At 43.9% G+C, this 24,319-nt stretch overlaps 1 protein-coding gene across 1 annotated transcript in view; it reads left to right on the forward strand.

The window, feature by feature from the left end:
* The first annotated feature begins 7,833 nt into the window (after positions 1-7,833).
* LOC135904831 (E3 ubiquitin-protein ligase MARCHF11-like) overlaps positions 7,834-24,319 on the forward strand; it is a 130,388-nt gene continuing 113,902 nt past the window's right edge. Inside the window, exons 1-3 of the mRNA XM_065435823.1 lie at positions 7,834-7,842; positions 11,161-11,235; positions 11,320-11,613. Of these exons, the coding sequence (XP_065291895.1) occupies positions 7,834-7,842; positions 11,161-11,235; positions 11,320-11,613 (378 nt within the window). The remainder of the gene's footprint in view (positions 7,843-11,160; positions 11,236-11,319; positions 11,614-24,319) is intronic.

A 24,319-nucleotide genomic window follows, 5' to 3' on the forward strand; every position in this document is an offset into this window, starting at 1 on the left:
CAAGAAACAGAGCTGAGGGCAAACTTTTGCCCACGTGGCCAACACAAGAAATATGATGTGGTGGTGATGGCTATCTACATTGTTACAGCTTTGGCTCAAGCATGTGCATGTGTCGCTGTGGGGTATAACCTGACCGAAGAGCCACTGACACACGTGGGACCTTTCTTTTTCATAAATTGTACCTCAAAGAGTTCCCGCGCTGTTGTATTGCCTCTCCTGCCCTGGATATCAATGGACATAAAGTTTGGCTCACAAGCGCAGGCACTGGAATGCACGCCAAGATGCACACCATCAAATTTAAGCATTTGTAATGCTTAATGCTCATTTTAGCCTTTTTTACGCAACCAGTGTCGTTATTGTAATCTATACATTTTTCCACCGTGTTGAACAGTTCATAGCGAGGAAAATAATAAAATAAGTACTCTATATCGACTTAAGCCTTACGCACATGGTCCCTACAACGTAAAATTTGACCACTCCACCAGGGCCCTTATTCACGAAGAGCCTTACGCTTGAATTGTTCGTAAGATAACATTTCAGCCAAACCTGTTGCTGGACATATTGTTAGCGAAAATGGCCAACCAAGGACAAAGAACACTTATGAACGAAAAGCTTTTGAATTCGGCTTCAGAATACTTAGTCAAGAATGAGTCCCTGACCTCAAGTAGGTTAAGGGCTTCGGGAGAAAACTGTTGACCTGATGTTGCCGTGTTTCCTTTTCAAGTATAATGGACCGAAACGGGTTGTCATTGTTATGTGTTTTTGCACTAAATATATAACCAGGGAATCCGTTTTCCAGACCACCATTCCCAGTTTTTTACAGCAACACTCTTCACATAGTTTGACTGCATTCCCTTTTGTTCTTGCTAAACTCACTTTTATCTGAGTGAAATGTTTGTTCATAGCCTGCAAAGCCTTCTCATTATATGTGCGGTGCGGTAAAGCTACAAAACCACTTTCTTTATTCGAATGCACTACGCACAAATTTTTATCTTGAAAATACGCCACCCCATGTTGCACCGCAAAGTTTTGTCGTCTAGCATTGCCCTGGAAAGAAGCTCTGTGCAAATTGGTCACACCATCAAGCAGCCAACGTGTACGTGGCTCACAAGACACCCTATTTACCACACGCTGGTTCAGGGCCAGAATTTTGTGCACCGGAATGTGGGTCTCTAAGCCATACTCGTTGCCTTTCTACACCAATCGCTCTATGTCTTGTAAGTAATCGCGCTATGTCTTGCAGACTGACTCTGTCGCTTAGAACCTTGAGACATTTGACTTTTTCATCTTTGTAACGGTTTTCAAGGTCTCGCAGCGAAACGACAAGCATGGTTGCCGGCGTCACTTTTTAAGAGGCCAACTAAGCAGGATGAACCAAGTTGCCATTTGCCGGGACACAACTGGCGACAGACACACCCTACAGTGCCACTTCTGTTCTTTCGAGCTCATAGAATTAAAAGTTGCCTCTCTTATGTCAGTACCATCGCGGTAAAAATGATAATCGTGTGCGACGACAGAACGACTATTCAAGGAACTTCTAAAGTGAGGGTTAGTCAGGAGGGGCAGCGGCAGTACTATGTGGTCGCAGTCTCAGCCATCAAAAAGTCACTTGACACAGAAATGAGAAGTAATACTTTGTAGTCAGTGGTATTGCTAGTTCAGTAAAGCAAACAGTAGTAAATTGGTAGTGTGAGACTTATCTGTAAGTGCTGTCAGGTGCAGCCAATGCTAGGGAGTTACTTCCTTTGGAAGCGAGCCAGCGCACAAAATACAAAGTTGTCAAATAGCAGCTCTACGAACAGCGTTGAGACCAAATAATATGACCTGTGGTGCCACTTGCCAAAATAACGCTGCCACTGTTCACTACATACAAGCATCACATACGCAGGCCTTGCTCCGAGCTTCTTGCTTGCTGCGTCGCCGAACGCTCGCTCCAAGTCTGGAAGTTCAAACTGCCTAAATTCGAAACGCTGTTTTTACAAACTTTGTTCACCTGAGTCATGTCTTCCGGAACGTTCGATTCATGCCATCTGCAAAGGAAAATATTGTCGGTGTTTGGAAGCAGGTCAGAGTTATGCCGGATGAATAAATAGCACGCACAAGTGAGAACATAAGCAAGGTAAAAGATGAAAAGCCAGTGCTGGCTAGGCGGGTGGTGATATTTGACGCTAAAACTGTCACACTGTGAAATGCGCTGTGAAATGGCCAGGTGCTTCACTGCGTATAAACACACCTAAGCGTTTTGCCATAGAGTTCCTTATGAGTTCCGTGGGCCGGACGTCACAGCCGTCAAACTAGTTGGACGGAGTCCGCGATATCGGGGTGCTGCACAATTTTTGAAGCTTCTGCTGATAGTCATTTGAATTTCAATAAGTGAAGATAGGAGGGAAACGAAAGAAAAAGTAAACGGAGGAAGACTATCGAACACAAACTCCGCTTTTTACTTTACACCGGGGGAGGAGCGAGTGGAAGTTAGAAATACTGCAAGAGAATAGCCAAACGCGCACGTAGTCAAACGCGCACAGCTGTCGGCGCAAAATCACAACAGCATACCACACAGGCAGGTGAGATATGAACATTGATAAGCATCGAAGGCAAAACAATGCTAGTGCCTAACATCGGCATCATGGGTACGCATATTCAGCTAAGCCCAAGCTAAGCTTCGCAGAGGTAATCATAACTGCCTGGTCTACGCACATTGCTTGTGTATTGGCAATGGTCAGACCAGAATACATGCGGAATGTTCCAGATCTCACGCACCAACTCTTAATAAATGTGATGAGAAAAAAAAAGCCAAGACTTCTAGGCTGTCGAAACTGACTGAGTGTGGTAGCAGCAGTCTGAGCAAGCCATAGGTATTCTTGTGATCTTGTTAATTTCGTTGTTTTATTGGTTAATAATAAACCTTGAATACATATATGACAGCAGGCATGTTAACACTTTGCCTTAGAGTCTATTTGAAAACAACAATGTCAATTGTTGTTTTCAAATAGACTCTAAAGCAAAGTGTTAACATGCCTGCTGTCAACATGCCTGCTGTTAACATGCCTGTTGTCAAAAAAAAAGCGAAAAGCATACCCGGCATTCCGTTGGCGTGCCCTGGCAGTGTGACTGTCAAGCACGCTGCAAACTAATTCTACAAGGTGACCGCTGCGTTCGGTTCCATGTTTGGATTGGCCATATGCGACAAATATATAGCACAAAGCAATTTTTTTTATAACTTGGCTTCTGCCTTCAGGAACATGCGTACAACTTTCAGAAAGAGGGGTGCGCTGAGACGCGAGGCTCACCATTATCAGGAATATATATATATATGCAGTGAGGGACGTTTTCTAGGATGGCCTGTATAGTAAATAAGCACTCAAGCAATGAAATGACCAGTAAAGTGGCTTCACATACACTCATTTTTCACTGCAGAGAAAGAGAGCGCTCGAATAGCTTTCGGCGTCATCAATAAATGTAGCCATGGTACAAGAATTTTCGTTTAAGGACATGTGATAAAGTCCAATATGCTTAGCGCGGTCTGTAAAGATATGCGTTGAACGCCATATTGAGGGCAAGTGCACTCCTGGTGTTCGATAGTTTCTTCAGAAGCAGAGTTGTCGCGCATTGGTACATAGGCCATTCTAAGACGGAAAGTATCAGTATCAGCAGCAGCATATTTTATGTACACTGCAGGACTAACGCCTCTCCCTGCGATCTCCAATTACCCCTGTCCTACGCCAACCAATTCCAACTAGCTCCTGCGAATTTCCTTAATTCATGGCCCCACCTAGCCTTCTGCCATCCTCGACGGCACTTCCCTTCTCTTCGCACCCATTCTGTAACCCTAATGGCTTACCGCTTATCTAACCTACGCATTACATGACCTGCCCAGTTCCATTTTTTTCTCTTAATATCCATTAGAGTATCGGCTATCCCCGTTTGCTCTCTGATCCACGCCGCTCTCTTTCTGTCTCTTAACGCTATGCCTAACATTCTTCGTTCCATCGCTCTTTGCGCGGTGCTTTACTTGTTTTCAAGCGTCTTTGTTAGTCTTCAAGTTTCTTCCCCATATGTCAGCACCGGTAAAATTCACCTATTGTGCACATTTCTTTTCAATGATAATAGCAAGCTTCCAATAAGGAGCTGACAGTATCTGTCGGATGTGCTCCAACCGATTCTTATTCTTCTGTAAATTTATTTCTCATGATCAGGGTTCCCTATTAGTAATTTACCTAGGTAAACGTACTCCTTCACAGACTCTAAAGGCTGACTGGCGATCCTTAACTCTTCTTCCCTCGCCCGGCTATTGATCAATATCTTTGCCTTCTACATATTAATCTTCAAACCCACTCGTACACTCTCTGTGTTAAGGTCCTCAGCCATTTGTTGTAACTCGTCCCCAGTGTTGCTGAACAGGACAATGTCATCTGCAAACCGAAGGTTGCCGATATATTCGCCATTGATCCTCACTCTTTCACTTTCTCAGTTCATTATACTGAATACTTTTTCCACGCATGCAGTGAAGAGCATTGGAGAGATTGTGCCTCCTTGTCTGACCTCTTTCTTTATAGGTAGCTTCCCACTTTTCTTGTGGAGAATTAAGGCAGCTGTGGAATCTCTGTAGACATTGTCCAAGATATTTACATAAGCGGCCGGTACTCATTGATTACGTAGTGCCTCTATGACTGCTGGTTCTCTACTGAATCAAATGGCTTTTCGTAATCTATGAAATCCATATAGAGAATCTGATTGTACTCTGCGGATTTCTCGATTACCTCACTGATGACATGGATGGGATTCATTGTAGAGTATCCCTTCCTGAAGCCAGCCTGCCCCCTTCTTTCAGTGAAGTCCAGTGTTGCCCTTATTCTATTGGAAAATATATTGTTGAATCATCATCATCAGCAGCAGCAGCCTGGTTGCGCCCACTGCAGGGCAAAGGCCTCTCCCATATTTCTCCAACAACCCCGGTCATGTACTAATTGTGGCCACGCCGTCCCTGCAAACTTCTTAATCTTATCCGCCCACCTAACTTTCTGTCGCCCCCTGCTACGCTTCCCTTCACTTGGGATCCAGTCCGTAACCCTTAATGACCATCGGTTATCTTCCCTCCTCATTACATGTCCTGCCCATGCGCATTTCTTTTTCTTGATTTCAACTAAGATGTCATTAACTCGCGTTTGTTCCTTGACCCAATCTGCTCTTTTCTTATCCCTTAACGTTACACCTATCATTCTTCTTTCGATAGCTCGTTGCGTCGTCCTCAATTTGAGTAGAACTCTTTTCGTAAGCCTCCAGGTTTCTGCCCCGTAGGTGAGTACTGGTAAGACACAGCTATTATATACTTTTCTCTTGAGGGATAATGGCAACCTGCTGTTCATGATCTGAGAATGCCTGCCAAACGCACCCCAGCCCATTCTTATTCTCCTGATTATTTCCGTCTCATGATCCGGATCCGCCATCACTACCTGCCCCAAGTAGGTGTATTCCCTTACGACTTCCAGTGCCTCTCTGCCTATTGTAAATTGCTGTTCTCTTCCGTGACTGTGAAACATTACTTTAGTTTTCTGGAGATTCATTTTTAGACCCACTCTTCTGCTTTGCCTCTCCAGGTCAGTGAGCATGCATTGCAATTGGTCCCCTGAGTTACTAAGCAAGGCAATATCATCAGCGAATCGCAAGCTACCAAGGTACTCTCCATTAACTGTTATCCCCAATTCTTCCCAATCCAGGTCTCTGAATACCTCCTGTAAACATGCTGTGAATAACATTGGAGAGATCGTATCTCCCTTCCTGACGCCTTTCTTTATTGGGATTTTGTTGTCTGCTTTATGGAGGACTACGGTAGCTGTGGAGCCGCTATAGATATCTTTCAGTATTTTTACATACGGCTCGTCTACACCCAGATTCCGTAATGCCTCCATGACTGCTGAGGTTTCGACAGAATCAAACGCTTTCTCGTAATCAATGAAAGCTATATATAAGGGTTCGTTATATTCCGCACATTTCTCTATCACCTGATTGATAGTGTGAATATGATCTATTGTTGAGTAGCCTTTACGGAATCCTGCCTGGTCCTTTGCTTGACAGAAGCCTAAGGTTTTCCTGATTCTATTTGCGATTACCTTAGTAAATAGTTTGTAGGCAACGGACAGTAAGCTGATCGGTCTATAATTTTTCAAGTCTTTGGCGTCTCCTTTCTTATGAATTAGGATTATATTAGCGTTCTTCCAAGATTCCAGTATGCTCGAGGTCATGAGGCATTGCGTATACAGGGTGGCCAGTTTCTCTAGAACAATCTGTCCACCATCCTTCAACAAATCTGCTCTTACCTGATCCTCCCCAGCTGCCTTTCCCCTTTGCATATCTCCCAAGGCTTTCTTTACTTCTTCCGGCGTTACCTTTGGGATTTCGAATTCCTCTAGACTATTTTCCCTTCCATTATCGTCGTGGGTGCCACTGGTACTGTATAAATCTCTATAGAACTCCTCAGCCACTTGAAATATCTCATCCATATTAGTAATGATATTGCCGGCTTTGTCTCTTAACGCATACATCTGATTCTTGCCGATTCCTAGTTTCTTCTTCACTGTTTTTAGGCTTCCTCCGTTCCTGAGAGCATGTTCAATTCCATCCATATTATACTTCCTTATGTCAGCTGTCTTACGCTTGTTGATTAACTTCGAAAGTTCTGCCAGTTCTATTCTAGCTGTAGGGTTAGAGGCTTTCATACATTGACGTTTCTTGATCAGATCTTTCATCTCCTGCGATAGTTTGCTGGTATCCTGCCTAATGGAGTTACCCCCGACTTCCATTGCTGACTTTGCTGAACATTGCTGACCACCGACTTCTATTGTTGAATATTTCATATAATTTTATGTACTACTGGGAGTAGGCTAATGGGCCTATATTTTTCAATTTTTTAGTGTTAGTATCATCCTGGCATTCTTCCAGTTCTCTGGGCCCTTTGAAGTCGATAGGCAGTTCGTATAAAGTGCCGCCAGTTTTTCAAGCATTATGCCTCCTCTATCTTTGATTAAATCGACTGTTATTCCATATTCTGCTGTCGCTTTCCCCCCTTTAATGTCTTGAAAGGCCTTTCTATCTTAAACGCTAGTTATAGAAGGAGCCTCTGTAACCTGCTTATTACTACTTCGAAGGGAGTTATCGCGGCTCCTCTGGGTACTTTACAGGTTAGTATAGAATTTTTCCGCTATTTTTACTATACGTTCGAGATTCCTTATGATATTACCTTCCTTGTCTTTTTTGCATACATCTTGGTTTCTGCTATGCCAAGTTTCCTTCTCACTGATTTCCTACTGCGTCCATTTTTTTACTGCTTCTGCAGTGTTTCTCACATTATAATTTCGAATATCTATTATTTTCTCCCTGTTGATCAGTTTTGACTGTTGCGGGCATTCTATCTTATCTCTTGAGTAGACACTTTAATTCTTTGTCATTTCTTTATTAGGTCCTTTGTAACTTAGGAGAGCTTACCTACTGGTTGCCTTGGTGCCTTACCTCGCACTTCAATTACTGCTTCTGCAGCCACCCTAGTTACGGTTTCATTCAAAACATCTGTCATCTTCATTTATCTGTTCTAATGCTGCATATTTGTTTGCAAGTACCAGCCTGAATTAGCGCGAGCATCCCCAAGCCGACCTATAATGCCGGTTCTTCCAATAGTGATGCCGCACATAAAAGGAATTAGATATTGGATTTATTGGATTCATAGAGATGTCATTGAATCGATAATAACATAGACAGAATTTCAGCACCTAAAATTTTCGCGGAATCTCTGTGTCCATACTGCCAAGAAACAGGATCCCTAGATCACAATTTCTTGTTATGGCGCAGGTACATAATGTTAAGAAAAAGATTTCTAGAAATTCGCTTGCTACATTAGGCTTAATCTTATCCTGAGAAATAACGCTATCTTTCGCGGCATCAGCTATACGTTTCAGCCAGGCACGTACCCACAGGGGGGGCGGGGGCCGGGGGGGGCAATCAGATGGCATACCCCCCTTCCCCACCCACGCCACCACTCCTCACACATTCCTAAAGCGCTGCCAGATCGATGTTGAGACTTGGCAGCTATTCACCGGTCGGCATTATGCTGCCTTTTTCACTCCTTTTGGATGGAGGTAGTTATCAGCATTTCTTGGGATGTGAAGGCCAGTTTTCTCATAGATTCGGCGCCCGCCAGATTAACTCGAGATGCGTTCATTTGTCACCATCCATTCAACTGTCACGCGCATAGCTGTTGCTTTTGTTAGTTCAACCTTCTTTGTTTAGGCTCATCCTGGGACCAGGAAAGGGATGCGGCTGTTAGTCAGCTGGTCTGTACTCTCGTGGAACAAGTTGCGGGCGGAGAAAACTCCAATTGCGTTTAACTTTTCCTTTTGCTTCATTATTTCCTTGAATGACAGCTCGTCGCGACGCTGGCAGATGCCCGGAATCATATACACGTGATATGGGTTAGATAAGGTGGGAAATAAAATAATGTGAAACAGCATCCATCACGAAAACCTGCAATAACCCTCAAACCGATAATCAAGATGACTGTCGCCCGTTACCTCGTCTGGTTTTTCCCTAATTGTATAGCACTTTTCGTGCAAAATTGGCAACTGGAAACAGAAATCGCAAGGAGTTGAGAAATCAAGCGATCTACTAAGGGAGAGAGCCAAGGCAACAACCAAACTGCAAGGAAAAGCGAATTTAACAACAAATCTAACAAATATAACCGTTGCTTCATAAAATATTTATGGATCAACATCTTTTTATTTAAATAGGAATTAGAGAAAACGCCGTCGGAAGCGGAGAACAATTACGTGTTTTGAATGACGCTTCTACAGTTATCGGTCGAACCGCCTCACGTAGCCACTTATCTATTGTGCTTATGTGGGTGTTTTTCTAACCTTTCGCGGTGGGCGCAGTACGTCTACAATCGCAGTATCCTGCGCTCTACGCGGTTGTATGGGACTGGCGGCCACACAGCGGTACGCAACCTCCCAAATAACAACACGAGTCGTTTTCGCACTTGGAGCAGTAAACGGGGAATCCAAAAGAACTGTGATTGTTCCGCAAATATATATTTCGCTGTAATTCTTCCAGAGCTAATACAAAAAATGCTACTATAGTCGGAGACAACTTAAGTCTACAGTGAAGCCTCGCCCACGCCCTCATTACAACCAGCCACTGTTCCTCCACGAGGCTGCAAATAATCCGTACTTCAAACTTTTCCTGTTACCCAAATAAGGCGGTAACCACAAAAAAGTAAAATTATTAGCGCTTAATTTTACACGTTTCCCCTCGCCTATTACAGTGGAATGACGAAAGCCTAATTCTTTATTGAACTGAAATGCTTGCTTCGCTGCAACTATTTATTATCAAGCTTCACTTCAGTTGGCTTGATAATACTCATGATAATACTCATGATTTGGTTTACTCATGATAAGTTTCATGAGTAAACCGGCTCAGCAGTGAAAAGAACTGTACCGCAGACTTTTGAAGAGTGAAATATACTCAGACTCCGTACACTTTGTCCATGTCTGTTGCATACCTCATTGGTTCCGCCGATGGAAAAAACTCTTCAAGAACAGCGGACGATCTGGAGCTATCAAGCACGACGCCATATTGATAAGGCCACATGACGATGATTTTGTTCGCTTCTGTGATTAACTGGCGGAGTAATATTGCTACATGCGTGTGGTATTTGTTCGAATGAGGCGCGTGGGTGCCATCACTCCAGAAAAGAAGAGTAAGAACGAACTGGGCTCGAGCTGTGGATCTAACCGGTCAGCGCTGCAAGTGTTGTTGTAAATATAACCTATAAATAGTTTCTCGTCTTACTGACTTGTCTTTCGCGTAAGAATATCCACAGAGGTTCTACAGCTACCTCAATTCTACTCAAGAAAAGCAGGGAGATACCTATAGAGAAAAGGGTGAGACAGGGAGACACAATTTCTGCAAAGCTATTCACTGCTTGCTTAGAAGAATTCAAGCTATTAAGCTGGGAAGGCTTACGAGTAAAGATCGGCGGCGAATATCTCAGCAACCTTCGGTTTGCCGATGACATTGTTCTATTCAGCAACAATGCAGTCGAGTTACAGCAAATCATTGGAGACCTTAACAGAGAGAGTGTAAGAGTGGGGTTGAATATTAATATGCAGAAGATAAAGATAATGATAAATAGCCGGGCAAAGGAACAAGAGATCAGGATCACCAGTGGGCCTCTAGAGACTGTGAAGGAGCACGCTTACCTAGGTGAATTAATCACAGGGAACCCTGATTAGGAGAAGAAAATTCACAGAAGAATAAAAATGGGTTGGATCGCATACGGCAGACATTGCCAGCTCCTGACTGGAAGCTTGCCATTATCATTGAAAAGTAAGATGTGCAATCAGTGCGTTTTGCCAATGCTGACAAATGGTGCAGAGATTCGGAGACTGACAAAGATGTCTGAGAGCAAGGACCACGCAAAGAGCGATGGAACGAAGATTGCTAGGCATAACATTAAGATACAGAAAGACAGTTGTTTGGATCAGAGAGCAAACGGGTATAGAGGATATTCTAATTGACATCAAGAGGAAAAAATGGAGCTGGGCAGGTCATGTAATGCGCTGATTAGATAACCGTTGGACCATTAGGGTTGCAGAATGGGTACCAAGAGAAGGAAAACGCAATCGAGGATGACAAAAGACTAGGTGGAGCGATGAAATTAGGAAATTCGCGGGCGCTAGTTGGAATCGGTTGGCGCAGGACAGGGGTAATTGGAGATCGCAGGGAGAGGCCTTCGTTCTGCAGTGTACTAAAAACAGGCTGATGATGATGATGATGACGACGATGACGACGACGACGACGACGACGACGACGACGATGATGATGATGATGATGATGATGATGATGAAGGTGGTGGGCCCCCCCCGAAAAAAAATCCTGGGTACGTGCCTGGTTTCAGCCACAGGGACCTGTTAGATGCCGTTTGCGGTTGTATACAATAAATTATACGAATAACTTGTTGAGTTTTCTTTAGTTATTTGTTTGTTTTTGTATGCGTTTTTGTTTTAATCTAATATGTAACACTTCAAAAGATGAAGTAAATGTTTTGGCGCACAATTCTTAGCCAATCTATCAGTGTGGTTATGAGCCATAATATGAGGTCATCATCATCAGCAATCCCATGATCATCATCGTCGTACTCAAGTTTGCCAGTATTTCCAAGGATCTACGTCTACAACCTTTTTCGCAGTGCGTCTACGAAATTGACCGCCTGCCGTTGGAAGATCAACCGTCGCTTGCAGCCATCAGGAACCACGCGTCTTCATTGTGCAGGTCTCGATTCGTGGAACAGGGCTGTTCCACGCACGCACATTACGGCTGGCCTCAGGCAAGGAGACTCCGGCTTCCACCGCCGCCTCCGGCCGTATCACGACGCCGGAAAATGCTGTGATCCCGCGGCCCTCCCACTCGCGGGTGGCGACGCGCACTGGCTCGCGCTCTGGTTCCCGTGCCGGCTCACCAGTGGCCCGGTGCGGCAAGTCATCGGTCGAGCCGCAAGCCTGGCGTCCGGTATTCGGGTCGCGCGGTTCCCCAACGCAGCGCGCGGTCGACGCTGCGTCGGCGGAGGTGAGCCGCACACAACTATAAGCGGGACCTTCCCGCTCCTGACATTCGCGGCGGTGTGGAAAGACGTGCCCTAGTGGGAACGCTTTGCTCTGGCTTTGTGTGCGCAGTAGAAGAGTGCACGGCATGACACCTGCGCGTGAATGCGGTCCACTGGAGGTCAGTAGACTTTAACGGGGCTTCTGCGATAACAGCGGAATAGAGAAGGGCGTATACCAATACTTGAAAGAACATATAGCTCACAGAACGTGTGGCGTTGCCATTCACTCTTCGTCTGTGTGCTTCAGCGTAACGCTGTCAACATCAGCCCTTGAAGCAAGACATATTGTGGCACAGTATAGCCGTAGAGACGGCGCTAGCGTTAGGTGAAAGTTTCGCACTACTCCCGAAATATGACATGAACGCCTGCGTAACCACACTGCAAGCATCTAGGAGGGGGAATTGACCGTGCTGAGGAATTGTTAGAACCAGTTCTCGTTTACAATCTCGACAGCTTGACATAAGCGACAATATGCCTCGAATACCTCTAAATAATACGTTGCATAAAAAAGCCTTTCGCCTACGCTCCATGTCCAACAAGCGACATAGTTCAGCAAAGGGTTAATCCAATCGCACTAAAATAGAGTAAACGAGAGCGTAGAAATTATTGTTTCATAATCATCACGAAAATATGCAAGCTAACGCACAATTATCGGTTCTGTGGTTACCCTAAAATTTTAAGTGAGCGCTTTCGGTCGAACACACACATCTAATAAATCTGTCGAAAAGTCTGGGGCGTATTTTCGGATACCCACTTTCGGCTACGTCACTTTAAGCGCGCTTATTGGTGGATTGAGCAAAACCTGAATAGCTGATTCGCTAGTGGAGCACTACGTCACGCGAAAGTGATCGTCATTCTTGTATAAAATCCGTTATCAATAAATTATTGCATTGCAAATAATAATAATATTAATAGTAGTAGTAGCACTAATAAAGGCGGCAAATTTGTTAGTTTTTGCAGAACCGTGACTGAAACTACAGTGGAGTAGTTTTCTAATGCACAAAGACAAAGCATACAGCAAGTTCCTCGCTATAGCCTTGCTGGCCTTGTAGCGCATTCCCAACGAAGGTGAATTTCCGATTTCCGTAACAAATTTCCACAGCACTGCAACACCCTTTGCACCAGCTCACCTCCCTGGGTTTAATTACAGACGTCAGCGGCGGCATTGAATTCCCGGCCGCGCATTATTTCATTATTTCAGTAAACACTTCCAACAGGAAGAAACTTTCAATGGTTGATTCTAAGCGTAGAGGGTGTGCAGTCTACAAGTCAAAATATTCAAGCATAAATGTTTAGCCGTTTTCTTACAGCAAGAATTACGAAATTTTAATCACTGCTCGAGGGTAGGCTGGAGAGACTGCGACGGGCAATTTGTAAATTTCTTACGGTGCCTCGAATACACCTAGCACCTCCAAATTTATCAACCGTCTAATTGAACGCACGTATCTCATTGGATTTCCGTCGAGATTTAGACGGCCGTCCTTGAGTAGACGTATTCAGTATAGTTCATCGTATCTATAGTTGCAATACTAGCATCACTATAAATAGCACGTATTCGTATTCTTTATATGTCATGCTGCGTGATAATCACGGATAATAAAATTATGATTTAAGAAAACATAGACAAAAACACGCACAGATAAAGCCGCAAATTTACAACTGTGGTATATTTCTGACGAAATTAAATATAAAATGTATGCACGTCAAACCGCTGACATCATTCAAACGTCATTGCTCGAAAATAAAAGGAATGTTATTATTTGACACCATAATGAGAGTGCGTTGATAGAGATGCTGCCTGCTGCATTTATACTACGCGAGGTGATTATTTTTCAGTTTCCCAGAATTTTTAAATATGACCTATTTCATATCAAATACTTCTAGTCCTTCAGGCAGATAATTCAGAGAGGTGGTCATTACTTTCACGAAACATCAATTATTCAACTTACTAACAAAAATCACTAATTAACTTCTTCAATAATTATTGGCGGCACATATTGCAATTCACGAATTGTAGCCGGTGAGTTTAAAAGGCGTATCCATGTGGAAGGAATTAGCAGAATGACAACAGTTTGGAGCTATGCGCCATCATATTCGCCGTAAAAATTCCCTGTTGTTCAACCTACTTTCTCTTCTTTAACAAGACGCTTTTTTAGGCATTGGACACAGCAGTAATTGGGATGCCCTTGCACTTTTCTCTTCACTTTTGGAAATATCTCCGAACTGGTGTCATCGAGGAGATTACTTTCAAATCGATATGTCGTGCAAGCTTACCGGCAACAATTTGTAAATTGCAATATGCGCCGCAAATTAATTAATAAGTTAATTAGTGAATTTTTGGTAATTACTTAACTGTGTGTTTTGATTTCTCGTGCTAGTAATGTCCGTCACCTCGAATAATCCAGCTCAGGGAGAAAAATTATGCTATCTGCCACAGACGATATTTAAAAATTTTCGAAAACTGAAAAATACCGCCCCGTACAGAGCAGACCTGTGATATTTCACGTTGCATTATCTGAGTGGTTCATGCATCACCCGTTGGCAGCATCAGGAAAAAGTAGTTCCATAGCTATTTACCAAACCATGAGCATTCCCACTGTGTGGATGCAGGCAGACCGATAAAGGAAGCAGCGAGAGAAAGAGAGAGAATGTAATTGACGCTGCGAAGATTGCGAAAGAGCGTGCGATGAGCATTCGTAGTTCAGCCTCGTGCGAACCAGCCACTAGTCCCAAAGTACAAACCGCAAGACTGTCGGCTGACGTCGCAACAGCTGCAGCAGGAGGCCTGACGCCACAGTGCACTAGAAAGGTGCAGTGTGTTGAAGAAGGCCCGTGGCTCGGGCTCCTTTCGTAGAAGTCACCAGGCAGCACCACTTTAGCATCTATGGAAGCAGCCGTGTTTCCCCCGACCCGCTGTGCTACGACGGCTCGTTGCGCGGGTTGAGCTTGTGGATGTTTGTAGCTTTCCTTTTTTTTATATTCAAGGTCCTCACACGCTCCGAGGTGGAGTAGTGTGTAAGAACATCTAAGAAAGGCTAAACATATTGAAAACGAGAGCGAGCCGACTCGTTATCTAAAATGTGGCGGTATAAAATCAAGTCTTATGGAATAGTTATCCGTAGAAGTCACAATTGTTGCTCATACGTCATTAGGCTGCAGAAAATCAACAACTGTCCATATGCACATGCAATTCTTACAATTAGTGTCACATATAAAAAAAATTATCAATGAAAACCTCAGGATCAAGTCTGAGTATCAATTCTCTATTGGTGATGGCAAAACTAATTCTTAACAAAATGATTATTTACCTAATTACTCAATTATTTAAGTATTATGAATAATGCAAACCCACAACGCACTTAATTTTAGTTAATTAATTAACAAAAAATAAACATTGGTTCATTAATTATAAGCTTCTCCTACATGAGTCATTTCAATATTGGACAATTAAAGTAATTGAATACTTTATATTGCATGCATATCTTTATATTGCGGCGACAACCACTGTGTATAATTCAACTGGAACGCCTCAGTGGAAAGCAAGCCTTTATTTTGAACGAATCGTCGTTTGAGCTAATAAACTACAAAAAAAATCACTAACACAAACTTCGACGCACACGCTAGCAGCCCACAACAAGCACAACTGAAAACGGCAGGAATGAGTGACGGGAAACGCTATGCGACGCTTGTTGGCTGCAGCGGCGCTGCTGTCGCATGGGCTGGCATCCACGTCAAGGTAAATATACCTGGTAGCGAACCGTCCATAGAAGCCCTTACGTCCAAAACATGGCGGTTTGCGGTTCATGGGGCTTATCTATGTGACGAGGGAGCACATCCGGCGGAAGAAAAATAATGTACCACCATATCCGTTAAGAACAGGGGTGACGTCATGTTGTTCACAAAGGCGCTGAATTTGTTTTGGTGGCCTGCCATCGGAGCTGTGTATTAAAATGCCTGCCCTTCGACTTGATGGGTGTTTCGAGCTTTCAGCGCGGAAAGCGATGCAGCAGAAGGTCAGCCGTATGGCTGTTCGAATTGCATCCCTGCATTGATCCACGAGCGTATAAACACGACTGAACGAGGACGCAAAAATGAACAGATAGACAGACACAAGCCTTCACTTTCAACTATAGGTTTTTATTTTCGCACGCATCGATAAATATACACCGTACGAGCGGAAACAAACGTGACAGCAAAAAAAGAACGTTTAGTGGTGCATTACGATTAATCGTACACGTGTCCAAGGCATGCTTTAAACATATACTGCAATAGTTACAAAGATAAACTGAGGAATCGTATCTCCTTTTCATATGGCGACACTGATGGCTTGCTCGCGCACCTTCCCTTTAATTTTGCAATTTCATAGGCCTCCACAATCTTCCTTGTCATCCTGCTTTGGGCCCTATACAGAATCGAAGTGCTTTCGAACATGGGTTTGCAGGAACAATCTCGGCAATGAATGCCCAAATGACCTGATATTACCCTAGTGATGTTATACCGATGTTCTTTTAATCTCTCATTGATGCATCTGCCGGTTTGACCAACATACGTTCTTCCACACGAAAATGGAATGGCATAGACAACGTCATGAGTGAAGGTTACGAATTGTGTGCGATGTTGAGTAGAACATGCGTGCCTTTTGTTATTCTGTGTATTAACCTGTTTGCATAGCTTCTGTAGACACTCAGGGGCAGAGAAAACCACGTCCACTCCCGATTTTGCCACTGTTCTTCTGAGATTATGTGAAATGCAATGAATGTATGGTACCACAGCAACTTTCTTTGCTCAAGCATTGGCACTGCTTCCATTTGATGCATTTTTACACTTCCTGCTTAAGCCCTCCTTGAGAGAGGTGAGCACACGCATCGGGTAACCAGAACCTGCCATGCGCTTGGCCTGATCTCTGAAATTGGCTTCCACTTTGTGGCCACATGACTTCGTCAGAGAATTATTGAAACACGATGTTACTGCTGCACGTTTTACAAGATTTGAATGGGTGGAATGAAATGGTAGGACTGGCTTATTGCCTTTCGGCTGATAACTCCAGCAGGCCATTTGTGGGGAAAAGTACAATTCCAAGTCTAAAAACCTTAAGAAATTGTCTATGGGGACTTCGTGTGTCAACGACAAAGGCTACCGCACTTCAGTGAACGAGGTTACGGTTTTTTAAACCAGCGACTCAAAATTGTTTGATTCGTGAAGCTAAAGTAAAGCGCTGTCTCTGTGTATCTGCTTCTTTCTACGTCCTCGTTAAGTCGCGCCTATACATTATATCATGGATTCTAACCAACTAGCCCGGCAACGTGTTTTAACCCTGCATGGAACTTGGAGGCCGAAGAAAACTTTGGGGGCAAAGTGCTGGTCCCATCGTCAGACGCTAAGCCCGTCAGGCAGCGCAGCCGCACGAAAACAGCTAAAGTAAACAATTCTCTGGCCGTCGTAACTCCCTGCTTTTGATTGAACAGGTTAAAAAACAATGAAACTACCCGCGCCACCATATACAGTCAAACGTCGACAAGTAAAACAACACAACGCATGAGGGGTGACAGGTGAACTTGACGAGCGCGCCTTTCCTCACACTTCAAGAACCGCATTGCACTGCAAGTTGGTAGCGGCGTCATCACCCCCTACTACGTGGGGCGCTGAAATAAATGTGTTTATTGATAATAACAAAGTAAAACAGATTTGTATTTTCTTTCCTGGACACGTGTACACAAAATTTATTAGGCATTTTATTTTTGTAGAATGGGTCAAACTGCGCCTCGTTTTAATTCGAAACGTTTTTTTTCTTTCCCAATGTTTGTTCCCTCCTCACATAGTGGCGCTTCAATCGCTGCTCCTATAACTACCCTTGCTGATGGTCGATCACAATTTGTGCTGAACCACGTTTCGCCCGAAGTTTCCCGACCTAACGGATCAACCTTGTCCAGGTGCCTGACCTTTCCACATTTACGGTCTCACGGCAATGCATGGCGCATGTCTCCCTGAACCCATAACTACCTTCTAGTACACTATATTCACGTGCACTGAACTACTTCTGCGGCAATATCTATTTAATGCGAAAGCGTTATATGCCCCGTTGCGCGAAAATCCGCAGTCATTGGCGGCGGTGTGACCGAGCGATGGTACCAAAAATGGCCGACGGCGCAAAGAGTGAAAACACGTCATAAAGTACCCAGATTGACGTCAATTTTCACAGGGAGGTTCCTGTAAACTAATTGATGGCTTCGAGAAGAAAATCTGGTACATATCGGTTTCGGTTTCAATCGAAGCCAGGCCTCCGGGATGCGAGACGAGCATGCTTCCCCGACGGCAGGGTGGCTCCACGGTTCTGGCTGATCAAAGGTGTGGCCTAATGCGTGCGTGATTAGGCACGTGACGGCGCAGACAATTGGGAGGGGGCTGTGCCATGTCATGGGTGTATAAAATGAGCGCGTTCATGACGTTCCGAGGTCTACAAACGGTACAACGCTTTCTCATTCCCACACGTGAACAGTCTCTGTCGAATTTTTTTTCTTGGTTCGAAAGGGCAAATTTTCTTTCATCTGCCAACTTCTGCCGAGCTACGGCAGGTATAGCCAAACTACGCCGTGCGTTATTGCTTAGAAGTGATAAGTTCTTGTGAGTGGTTTTAACCCAAAAACATTTGTACTGCTCACTCAAAAAGTACCAATTTGCTTCTGCAGTGCAGTCTCCGTGGGCTCACGCCCTTTCTGATTTTGCGTGCGTCGCGAAGAGTCAGTGGTGAAGAAAGCGCATTTTACAAAGCGCATTTCCTATGTATGTTATATAGTCGGCGCATGCATTGCTTTGCACTAGCATTTACCGCAAACGTATCCCAAACTAGGCAGCATGTTAGCTTTGTACCCGCCGTAGTTGCTCAGTGGCTATGGTGTTAGGCTGCTGAGCACAAGGTCGCGGGATCGAATCCCGGCCACGGCGGCCGCATTTCGATGGGGGCGAAATGCGAAAACACCCGTGTACTTAAATTTAGGTGCATGATAAACAACCGCAGGTGGTAGAAAAATCCGGAGTCCATCACTACGGCGTGCCTCATAATCAGGAAGTGGTTTTGGCACGTAAAACCCCATAATTTAATTTTAATTTCGTTAGCTTTGTATTGTGCGAGCACGCTGTCGAGAAAGAGAGATATACAAACAGCGAGAGACAGGGGGCGATCGTAAACAGAAAAACGCGTCTGGCATACGCACTAGCTAGATTGTATACTGGCGGGAAATTTTCATATACAGTATATAGGAATCAAACGAAAACGCGCAGAGCGCTCTCTGTGTCTTCGTGGTTCTCCCTTACGTGTATCTTTTCAGCACCCAAAAATCATGCTTTTTAAATCGCACCAACTTCCCGGGGGAAACTTTCATTTTCATGCATGTATTTCCTGCGATTTGTGCCGCTGAGAAAATGCGATCGAAATGACACATGTGCCGCCTGTTCCACAAAGACTTTCGCTGGCACTTTGGCTTCGATGCCTTGCGGGCTTTGCGTTAAAAAAAAGTAAACTTTGTCGCAGCAGAGTGCATTAACGAAATGGCTTAATTTAGCGGTGCATCTTGTTCTTTCTTGTTCGGTTCGGTTCCCAGCAGTGCCGGCAAAGCGGGGCGGAATGCAAGAACGCTCCTTAAGGACCATTGGGTGTACGCTGAGGCACTAGTCAGTCAAGGTTAACCCGGATTCCTGCCCTATGCAATCTCAAGTAACGCTCTGTTGCTTAGGGAGTTTAAACCACCTCAGTCATCTTTGCCTGGTTCCTTGTGGACTAGTTATAAAAAGTATAACAGGAACCATCACGCGGAAGCAACAAAGGAGATATCACCAGTAATGAAAGAGCAACCATACATCTACATTATGTATAGCTGCAAATGGGTCCAGTTGGCTACACATTGTCCTTGATAAACGCGCTGTTATGCACTCGGCCAAGCACACATCACACAGAGCGAGAAGGGAGTGTAGCAAAAAGAAACTACTCACACTTTATCTCACTTGGTTTGGGGATGCTAAAGCGACGGCCCATGTGCACGCTACTTGTACTTTAATCTTTCTTCGCGCGACCATTTTCTTAACACGTGTGTATAATTATGTATCGACAAATCGACGGAAACAAACGATTCCCAGTTGGCGCTCTGTGTGGTGTGTCACCCGTACACTTCTCTCCCTACGCGTAACAGCGCGTTTACTCAACACTCTATATTATGGTGCGGTGTACCTTTCATGGTTTACGAGACTCTTCGCGAAAAAGCATTTTTCATTTATGCCATATGAATTCATGGTATTTTCTAGCAGGAATACGCTGTAATAGAGTTCGCATATGGAGGACACCAGTGGTCTTTGGTGAGGATATTATTGTATGGTAGGTGCAATAGGCTACGCTCCGCCATCCCTTAGTTTTACATTTGGACGTACTTCATGAAGTGGATGTGAAGAAGTGACATTATGGGAACTCGAATAATAAAAATATTTTCGCACTAAAGGAAATACTAAGTCGCGATAGACACAAAGTATAAGCTTCGATAGTATTGAATTCATAATTTTATAGTGCGATCAGGACTTTCGTAAACAGAAAATAACGAAAATAGAAAATCCTAGTAGTGCCACCTATTTTAGACTCTTATGTGATGCCAAAAATGGCTTATTCACAAAAGGCAGCAAAGAGGGATGTCTCATGACGATTAGGTCAACTCGTGTATTTCTTCGCAGGTGATTCAAATTGAGGAGTTGCAGTGGGGATTTCGGTGGCGATTTTCAGGCAACAAATTCATATATCGCAACACAGAAAACGATTATATACTTGTCGTCAAATAATGTATTCATCTACTTGGCACAATATTTAGTTTTGCGTCTGTTCAACACAAGGGGGAAATTTAAAGCAAAGCTTTCAGATGATCTTTTCGACGGCAGGGATATTTGCCTTTTGCGTAGAGTCACGAGCCTAAGTCAAAAAGGAATATGTGACTTCATTCTTGTTTTCGGCTAATTAGTACAAGCAATGAAGAATCGAGAATCAGAATGCTTCAAAGTCACTTTGTTTTTCAGTCAATACCAGCAAGCATTGAAAAAAGAAGTTGAGAAAATAACGTAACGAAGTTTCAAATAAAAAATAAAAATATCGATTAGAAAATAACTGATACAAAATAAAAAAAGTATATTAACAAAAAGTTAGCTATTCTAGAGCACCACAACATAAAAAAGAATAAAAGAATGATGCTAGGCGCTTTCTGATACTAGCCTAGGCTACATCGATGAAAAACTACGCCTCATGAATGAAAATTCTTGTGTAAATTAAGCGCTTACTAAGAGTCTAAGAAATTATTTGACCTAGCCAGTGCACTAGTGCAAGACATTCCCTATTGCCTAGAAAACACTAAGACAAAAACTGAAAAATGCCCCTCCCAATGTGAAATTACTGTGTTATTTTACATTTATTAGACCAAAGTTAGAGTATGCATGTATATCATGGGATCCTTACACTAAATCAAATATCGTGCGTCTTGAAAAAATACAAAGAAAGGCAGTCAGGTTTATATTTAATAAATTCGAAAGACTGGACTCTCCCCCTAAAATTATGACAGAAAACTCCATACCTACTCTTGAATCACGCCGAAAGCTGCTAAGACTTGAATTCCTTTCCCTTCTTCTCAACAACAGGCTTGAAATTAAACCACCTACTTATATAACGCCTGCAATAACACGGCAAACAAGACAGCATCACCCGGATTCACTAACACCCTATTATGCTCGAACTGACACGTTTAAAGTTTCTTTTTTTCCCAGAACAGTATCAGACTGGAACGACAGTTTACAGACACAGTGTGACTAAAATTTGTATAAATTTGTATTTGTTTGTTCTTAATTTGTTCTCTTTTGTTTGTATACGTTCTATTGACCCTCTGTTTGGACCGAAAGGTCTGCAGTATGTACTAAATCAATCAATAAATAAATGCAACGCGTCATGTAATTTTTACTTTCAACACGTTAAAAAAATTGCGTACAAGATTACGTCGCATTATATCACTTCAGATGAAAAATTTCCGCAGGCGAACATCACGCGCAAAAAAAAATATAGAAGCAATGTATTTCCTTATTCACGTAATTACCATTATTAGGTTTAAATTACAAATTTCACGACACATGATGATAATGAAATGTAGAAGCGCATCATTCTAGAAGTGCAGTTTCGTAATTAAACACTTCAAAATGGCCATGTAGAACGAATTAACTACCGTCAATCACCTTTAAAATTCAGCCTAATACGCACGCGGAACCACGAAGCGCTGCTCGCAGTGCAACCAGTGCGGCGGCGTAAAATGAAGCTTCGCTATACCGTGCGATAAAGTGGTCCGTCGCGCCATAGAGTTTCTTAAAGAAATTACTAGAGGGAACTCAGGCGCTAGTGTTTGCGGTAACTGCAAACAGGGAGGTTCAACCAGCAAAGAAATTATGGCTAGCACATGGAGTTGCCAGAACTTCGTCGTTATGGGTTCAAACGACTTTGCCACAGAGCACATATATCATTTTCTAGAAAATATTGCGTTGTAAATGCAACAATTTGCAATGATTACGCATGTGCAGCGAGTCTTCTTGCTCTCTACCCTTAACACGATAGGACTGCTTCGAAATCTTGTCCAGTAAAGGTACACAAACAGTACTAAATAAAGCAACAAGAACGGCCAAAGACACAAGCACAAAGGTTAGACATATGCATTCAGTAACGATAATTTCCACGGTAGCCCAGCGACCGCAGCGTCACAGTTTCGTCTAGTAATTTCAGTAGGCAACTCTACGCATGTCGCGCGTGCTGCGGAAGAGACTATGCGTTCTACTGGAGGCTGCGCAAATGCGTCAATGGCCATCAGCTTGTGGGAACATGGAAGCGTGATGGCAGCCTTCATGTTACACCACTATTCGTCGCCACAGAGGTCTTGGAAAGCGAACCAGTACGTATGACGCGTCACCTACCCATGTCGGAGCCGGAGAGAAACTGCTGCGCGCACGCTCTGCTGCGACGGGAAGCAATGATGTCACTACTGGCGCAGCCAATCACGCGTCTCTCTTTCGGTTTTTTTCGAGCATTCGCATGGGGTTGCGCCGGAGGAGTTATCGGCGTGCAGGCGATAGACAGACTGACGGACGAATCGGCTAGTCATATACAGCTTCGCTGTAAGACACCACGATTGAGCTAGTGCCCTACCCCCCGCACCTCGGCCGAAGTAACACGTCGCGTTTAGTGTTGGAAACAAGCAGTCAAAGCGGTTGTCTTAGCATAGATAAAGTACACGGATCGTTCTTTTTGTTTCCCACAAAACCTATCACCACAAGAGTGAGTTCACAATGTCAGTGCAAATGTTTAGAGGAGCATTTTGTTTCGTCCCAGTCGTCATGTCCTTCTCTAATGAGGAGAAGGTAAAAATGATTCTTGCCTTGGGAGCTGCAAATGAGAAGAGGAAGGCAGCAAATATATATCAGCCATGTAAGTGTGGAGGTAGACCAAACGCGTCGACTATCGCTAGAAATGATGAAAACGTGTGACAAACCGGCAGCTTCAAGAAACAGCGGCGTAAGGCTCCATCTTTGAGACCTAGTCTATGCACGGATGTTCTAGCATTTATGGCCTCAAACCCTCATGCTAGCGTGCAGTACGTGGCTGCCCAGGTACCAACTTCCAAGTCGTCAGTTTGGAGGATTCTAAACGATGGCCTTTCCCCTGTACCACCTAAACCAGGATCAATCCTTGGAAGACACACCTGCAGAATCATGTAGATTTCTCAAACTGCGTCCCCACGAATACCGATGTGTCACTGACTTTTTGAGCAACATCATGTGCACAGATGAAGCCAATTTTCACAGAAATGCCCGGGTAAATTTGCATAATGCGCACTACTAGAGTGACTACAATGCAGACTGGGTAAAGCGCAATCGACACCAGTACAAGTGGTCGTTCAATGTGGGGTGCGGAATTTACGCTGGTGCTATAATCAGGCCCATCTTCTTCGACCACATACTGACTGAAGAGCATCATGTGGACGAAATCCTTGAAGGACGGTGGATGAGTTTCTCAGCGAAGTCCCGCTGTCACATCTTCCACTCATGTGGTATCAGCAACATGGGGCGCCAGCACACAGCAGCAACCAAGCACAAAACTGGCTGGATGCGACTATTCATGCGTAAAAGATTGGAAGGCACGGGCCTGGAAATTAGCCGGCTAGGTCACCTGACCTCTCTCCACTCGATTTCCTTCTTTGGACTTATCTAAAAGATCGTGCTTACATGATCTAGACGGACATCAGATTAGCTCAAGACAAGGATAACGGATGTCTGCCGTAGAATTCGAGCGTCGGTCATCAAGAAAGCCACTGAAAATGAGATAAAGTGGACTCGGTGCAGCGTAGCTGCAGAAGGAGACTTATTCGAAAGGCAGCAGGCTGATGTTCAATGGCGCTTACGAATTCATAAATAATAAGGGCACACTGAAATCTGATGTATATATTTTTGTTTTTTGCGCAGGCCATTTCCAATGCAGGATTGCCAATTCGGCTCATTTAGAAGTGGCTATTTACTTTCTTGAACGCATCGACTTTGCCTTTTCTCAACAATGGCGCCCGCCGGGGTTGCTCAGTGGGCTACTGTGTTGGGCTGCTGAGCATGAGGTCGCGGTAT

Source organism: Dermacentor albipictus, chromosome 1 (assembly GCF_038994185.2).
Source record: "Dermacentor albipictus isolate Rhodes 1998 colony chromosome 1, USDA_Dalb.pri_finalv2, whole genome shotgun sequence".
NCBI lineage: Eukaryota > Metazoa > Arthropoda > Arachnida > Ixodida > Ixodidae > Dermacentor > Dermacentor albipictus.